The sequence below is a fragment of the Malania oleifera genome, chromosome 13, assembly GCF_029873635.1.
Source record: "Malania oleifera isolate guangnan ecotype guangnan chromosome 13, ASM2987363v1, whole genome shotgun sequence".
Lineage (NCBI taxonomy): Eukaryota > Viridiplantae > Streptophyta > Magnoliopsida > Santalales > Ximeniaceae > Malania > Malania oleifera.
In genome coordinates, this window is record NC_080429.1 from 12,447,051 (window position 1) to 12,454,256 (window position 7,206).

At 37.2% G+C, this 7,206-nt stretch overlaps 1 protein-coding gene across 1 annotated transcript; it reads left to right on the forward strand.

Moving 5' to 3' along the window:
• The first annotated feature begins 280 nt into the window (after positions 1–280).
• Positions 281–5,663, forward strand: LOC131145470 (uncharacterized). The gene is made up of 4 exons (XM_058094559.1): positions 281–697; positions 3,201–3,344; positions 4,117–4,240; positions 4,630–5,663. Exons 1-4 carry the CDS (start codon positions 380–382, stop codon positions 5,361–5,363), a joined length of 1,320 nt encoding a protein of 439 aa, XP_057950542.1. The 5' UTR covers positions 281–379; the 3' UTR covers positions 5,364–5,663.
• The last annotated feature ends 1,543 nt before the right edge of the window (positions 5,664–7,206 follow it).

The following is a 7,206-nucleotide window of genomic DNA, read 5'->3' on the forward strand; positions in this document are numbered from 1 at the left end:
ATTTACAGCATAAATGCACTTAACAATTTTATTATTTTTTTCTCTGTGTCTTTACTAACAAAAGGATGAGCATTAATGCATATTATTGGAAGGGAGATCGAATTCCTTACCCTTAAAAAAGGTAAAAATTAAAAGCAAAAAATATTTTCGCCTAAATTAGTTAGGGTTAAAAGGAAATTGAGAGAATAGAATGGGATAATAATAAACTGAAATGGAAAATCTAAATGAAGAGAATGAAGTCAATAAATAAGTCCAGTGAATTGAGCCATCTTTCAGCAACGCCATCATCTTTGCCTGCAAAAATTCCACTAACAGCTGCAACAAATAAAATACTTTCTAAAAACAAAAACAGAGGAAACATTTTATTCACTTCTCTTTCATGACACGTCTGCCGTATCTCCGGTTACCATCACAAAAGTGCTTGCCACCACGTGGTTTGGAAGACCCTCTTGTCCCTCGCTCCAAACTCCGAGAGGGGAAGTGGGAACAACCAAATTATAGAAAAAGGAGAAGCAACTCAGAGTCACAGAGAGAGAGAGAGAGAGACAGAGCTTTTGCAGCTTGGGTACTCGGAGAAAGTTGTCATTTTCCGGCGACCTTGTCGGAATATCTCATTGTTCCAGCGGAAATGGCAGATGGGCTTCCGGCGGGGTGGACTGTGGAGGTGAAAGTCAGAAAGACCGGCAAGAAAGACAGGGTGAGAATCAAGCTTGAGTCGCCTGACCAAGGCTCAATCTTATGGTTATGTTCCCCTGTTTTTTTATTTATTTATTTTAATTTTGGTCATTTATCTATGCTTGTGATTTTGATTCTAAGGTGCAGTTTGGAAGTAATTTTTTTTTCTTTCTGCTTTTGAAAGCAATATTGTAGTTGTTTTAGCTGTTTGAAACAAGAAAGTACTTCGAAAAATGGTAATAACTGAGAAGAGTAGTGCTTCAACTTTTAAATATCTTGTTTACCTTAACCTCTTTAGTTCTTGATTGATTTTCCATTGTTAAGAACAGAGTATGACTTGCCTGGTCATGAAGCTGTGTTTGATAGTTTTAATTTCTGACCCATGATCTTTTTTTTATTAGGTTGAGTTCCAAAGACACCCTTAAATTTTGATGAACATTGAAGAACTCTTGACATCAAATTTTTTATTGCAAAGAAAAACTCTCTTCCACTTAATCTTTTATCCTACAAATTTAATACTATATTTGGGAGCATGAAATTCGGTTCTTGAATTTAGATCTGTGTGGATTTATAAAATTATATTAAGTTTCTTTTTAATAATACAAATTCAATCCAAGTCTTAATATCTATGCTCTCAAACACTATCTATCTATACTTTCAAACACTATCTATAGGGTTTTTAGGTAGTCGTCCTAAACTTAGAGTTAGGGGATGTAGCGTCTTATTCTAAAAACTTGGGGGGTTGTCTCTCAATTTTACCCTTTTTACTTAGGGCAAAAAAGCAGATGGTGACGACATCCTTTTATTTATTTATTCGTGGCAATCGATTTTCACAATACTTAAACACCCACAGTTCACTTTTATAAATTTAAAAAATAGTGAATATAATTTTTTAATAAAAAATAAAATACAATCGTCGCATGTATTTAAGAAAAAGTAAAGTCAAATATCTTTAAACTCTCTAAAAATTTTGAAAAAAATAATAAAAATCAGAAAAAAAAAAATATTTCTTCTACTTTTCAACCTTCATGTACAATAATAATATTTGGAGCACCAAAAGATGAGTTTAAACTATAATAATTGAATAAAGTGATTGTAATTAATTTATATTTTTTATTATAATATACTTTAACTTGTATTGTTTTGAATTCCTAGTATTCTAATCATTTACTCAAGTCTGTTTTTTTTTGGGGGGGAGGGGATGAGATGTACTTCGAAAATACTAGCCAAATGATGGTTGATGAGTGTGCATTAGTACGAGTTTTAGTGGGGTTATTTAGAGATTTTTTTTTAAAAAATGTTTGGGTTGATGTACTTCCAGAAGCATTTTCTTTGTTGGGTTATTTAAAGAATTTCTTTAAAAAAAATGTTGGTTTATGTACTTGTAGATGTGTTTCTTTAAAAAAAATGTCGGGTTATTTTTCATGCACGTGAGCACACGCACACTCACATGTATATAAATCTTCTGTACAAGCTTAAACTTTTAGGCAAAAAGGTTGTTATAAGACGTGGGGAGCAGTGTTTGAACTACTGCGCTTTTTGAAAAGCAATTTTGGACATAGAAAAAAAGAAATGCCTTCTACAAGGGGGGAAAAATCAATGTACAACATCTAATTATGATAAGCAACTCTACATTTTCTCCACTGGTGATGTGTATAAGCTTGGCAATTGTCTTTTACTATATTCTGATAATCAATATAAAGTTGAAAAAAATGAAAGAATTCAGCAGAGGAGTAGAAGCATTGGAGGAAAAGATGCTATTGATTATCCTTGAAGAGGAAAATTTTTCTTGGGACAGTATTCCTTACTCTTTAATCTCTTTTTATTACTTCAGATGAGATCAAAATACTATCTTAAGTTTTTAACCACCTAGATCACGGTAGAGATGGTTAAGGAAATAGCAGGAAAAAAGCCAGTACAATCAGAATGGACATGGTACTCGATCTCTATTTCCTTCTGCTGGGCTTATTTTCACTCGCTCACTGTTTGTTTCGATGAACTACCCAAATTAGTTCCAAAGTTATTAATCTCAAACTAGATTATTGTGAATTTTGCTTGCTGCATTGTCTCAATATATGTGCTGCAACACAGCATAGATCATAGTCATTTTGATCTGTAGATTGTATATATTTCATAGAAGGAAATGAATTCTCATTGCCATACCATTGCTATGTTTAGCTAGTTTGCTTGTTTCCATATCTAGTAAGGAAAAAGTACCATGTTGGCTTAAACAAGTGTGCATGGATAACACGTGGTTGTATCCCCCTGGAGCAATTATCATTATGCCATTTAATTTGAATCAGCAATGAACTTGGGGGGGCAAAAAAAAAGAGATGATGTCATTTTTAACAGCCAAATAGCCCGAGCACTGTGATGGGAACTTTGATAAATGCCAAAGGTAGCTCTCAAACTGATAATGTGCTGGGGGGTGCTTGTGTTGATAACTTTCCATAATGTTCTCCTTGGTTTACATAGATAGTAGTTAATCCAGAAAAATGAGCACAATTGATATCCTATTTCTGCAGTACTACATTGATCCGGTTAGTGGATACATGTTCCGCTCTATGAAGGAAGTTTTTCACTATCTTGCAACTGGAAAGCGGGGAAGGAACACCAAGCCCAGGGATAAAGGCATTGATGATGTGAGATTGAAAGATAAAAATAACTCTGTAAGTTTATATTCAATTTTGCCTGCCCATTGCAATTTATTTACTCTACTTTCCTTTCTAGAATTACCCATTTTTAAGATGATTGCTTTTTGTTCTGAGATGCTTGATCTGACCTAAGATCAATAAGTCAGTAACAAATGAACAACATGTCATAGCCCATCCTGTGAAGAATTACAAGTGGAACTTAAGGGTGCAGGACAAGAAATTGGACTGCCTGTTTCAAAAGATACTGCTGAAATTTGTAAAGCAGTGGATTCCAATTGCCTATCATGTCATCATCAGGGTGAGAGCACCAGTGGTTCCTTGAGAGGAGAGAGAACAATAGAAGTTGGAAAGATTACAGTGTCATATCCATGTTCTCTCATGGTTGTTTTTTGTTTTTCAAATATTTTCACATTCTCAAGAGTTCATTCTCCCAGGACAGGACATTTTATTTGTTTCAGGGTCTTGTATGCCCCTCTTAACCTTGAAAATAATGTTAAAAGTGGGGCAACCATTTAAACATCTTGCTTGATCTGCTGCATACATATTTTTATGTAATTGGTAGGCTATGTGAGTACTTATTTCGGTTTCTTTTTCTTGAGGATATTTGCTATTGTACTGCACTTCCCATTTGAAGCTTAGTGGTGTCATAGATTTTGAGTGGGGTGGATGGAGGGAGTTATTCATGAACAGCTTGGATTCATCTGTAACCCCCTCCCCCTCCCCCTCCCCCCTCACCCCTCCCTTTCTCCTGTTTTTCAATTATTCATATTCTGTGCCCTAAAGACAGGCATCAGCAGGCTGTGGAGGAATGAAACATATTACGGGTCAGAGCCCAAAGTGGAATGAGATGGTAAAGGATGAACACGCCTTCAAAAATGCCTATACAAAAGGAAGAAGATCCATTTATAAGCGTAAGTTCAAAAGCCTAAACCACCATGATTAGTGCTGCCCTCTCTCTCACACACACACACAGATTAAATAATAAAGGCCAGTTTTATTTTCTTTTGTTCTTTCACTTTCTCTTCTGTCCTCATCTTTCTCCTTATACTTTGGGTAACTTTCAGGCCCATCTTGGGGTTTGATGAGACATGAAAGCTCAACAAGCTGCTATAGAATCAATAGTAACTTAAATTAGAATGCCTCTTCTGCAATGATGAACAACCCATAGCTCCTTGCCAAGAGAATATAGAAAAGTTCCAAGTGGGACAATTTTGTGTCTTAATATCTTAAAGAACATTCAGTTGGAAACATGAGATTAATTATGCTATGACTTCCTAATTCAATGTATTACAATCTGCAGATAAGGAAGGCATCGGACAGATGATCTTAAATTTTGCAGAGGCGAAGAGTTTGGAACAAAAAGAAGAAAGGAGTAATCCTCCTACAAGTGCCATTGTTTTCCTCCCTGCTTATGGTGCCCTTCAAGCAAAGCCACCATTAGGAAAAGAGGTAGTAACCCAACTTGACATGTGTGAATCCAAGAACATAAAGGATCCTAACGTGCCTCAACTGGCCTTGAAAGTCCCTGCTCATCCTGAAGTCAATCCAACAATCAAACTGAAAACCAGTAATCAAGCTTGTCGAGTGGCTGCAGCTACACGGTTCAGTGGGCAAGAAAAAACTAAATATAATGGTTTTGCCTCCAATAGATGTGCTTATGGAGCACCCCTTTGGCTTGATCAGCATAGGGCTGAACCTGGACCCCCAAAGTTTGCCTCTTATAGAAGCACTGAAGTGCCATTTGACAATGGCAAGAAACAAATCAGCAACTTTGCTGATCCAGAGATTAATCCTTTTGACAACTTTACTACTCTAGAAAAGGGTGTTGGAAGTGTAGGAGCAGAGAGTAAGGCCAACGAGAAGCTGGGATCACCTGCCTGCTTGCCATTTGGAGATTCATGGCCAGACCCATGCATAGAATTTGCCGTAAAAACTCTCACAGGTGCAATTCCAGTTGAAGAGGGCATTGGTATGTATCAAGATTTTTTCCAGCAGCAGCTTGGCTCATCACAAACTCGTGGGAAGATGGCTTGACATTGCCAGATGTAACTTCAGATTTAGATGGTTCATGCCAAAATGATCTTTAGTGCATGCAAAGTTCAGAAATGTCACAAGCGAATCGGTCGACACCTGCATGTTGAAGAGAGAAAGAAACTGAGGACTGCCAAATACATGAATATGCTGGCAGTGAGTGACCTCAAATTGTAAAAAAATAAGAAGGCTGTGTATATAGAAGCTTTCAGGTCTTTCAGTTTGACATTTTCCCCTGCTTCTCTGTAACTGATGCTTTAAATATCTGTATGGTATCTCTTTAATTAGGCCTAATTGTTTCAAGTTCTCTGATTACTGGTAAATTTGCTTGGCTTTCCACTCCATCCCAGTTGAAAAATGTCTTTCTTTCTTTCTAATGGAGATAATTTGGTATCTCTTTAAGCAGTGGCAGGACCAGCCACACCTCCACTGACTCTCAACATTTCAGTTTTCTTGCTGCTCCCCATAACTTTCACAAGCCATTCTACACTCTCTTTAATCCATCCATAAATCCAATATAATTCCCAACATTTCAATTCTTGTAAAAAAAAAATTCCATGCAGTGCCCCAAGGAAAAGAACAAGAGAAATGGAATCTCATTGTTGTGATATGGATCGTATAATGAAGATGCAAAGCGGAATAAACAATAACAAGTAAATGTAAATAACACACACAATCAGAACAAGATCAACACAAAAATTTACATAATTCGGCAAAACCTACATTCACGGAAGTAATGACACTCAAATTTCACTAAGGAAATCAAAATATACACAATACACTTCTTTAATGATCATCCTTTTTCTCAAAATATGCCCAGATGACATATACGGAGGTTTCCCCCCGTTTGCCCAATCACTCAACGTTCAAAAATTCAAAATCTAGAAAAACTGCCGCAGCAACACCTCTCATCGACGAACACAGGGTCTCATCGACGAGACCAAGAAGACCCCTCGTCAACAAATACAGGGCTCTCGTTGACGATGCCAGAAACTTGAAAAATTTCTGCTCTTGGTAAGTATTCATTGACGAGCCTTAGAGCCTTCGTCGACGAACATCTACTATTCCCTCGTCGACGAGCATAGGCCCCTCGTCGATGAGTCCTATTGTGCTTCCCCCTTCATATTTTTCCTCCTTCCTTCTTTGCTTATAAAAATAGAAGTATAAGAGTCATAAATAACAATCTCCACCTTGGCGATTATACGCCCCTTAGGAGCATCTCAAAAACATGAACTGTTTCTCTTTGAACTTAAAAACACTTGGTTGGGTATGTCTCCCTTCTATCACTTGGAGACATGGAGTAAATCCAAGCAATGCTTGAACTTCTCTATAGTAACTGATTTGGTCAAATATCTACTGCATTATCAGATGTGTGAACTTTCTCCAACACAAGTTCACCCAAAGCAATCAATTCCCGAACTTTGTGGAACCTCACATCAATGTGTTTGATCCTAGCATGATATACCTAATTCTTCACCAAGTAAATGGCACTCTGACTATCACAATGCAGCACCACACCATCTTGCTGTAACCTTAGCTCTCTGACTAAACTAGTAACCCGTAAGGCTTCCTTTGCAGTTTTAGCAACTGCCATATACTCCGTCTCAGTTGTGGACAATGCAACCGGAGACTGTATCATAGATCTCCAACATACCGGTCCTCTTACAAGGGTAAACACATATCTCGTTGTAGACATTCTGTCACACATATCTCCAGCATAATCTGCATCAACAAACCCCATAACTGAAGGACAACTTTGTTGCTTGCCGAACATGATGTCATATCTCGATATACCCCGCAAGTATCTAAGTATCCATTTGACAGCTTCCCAATGTTGCCTTCCTAG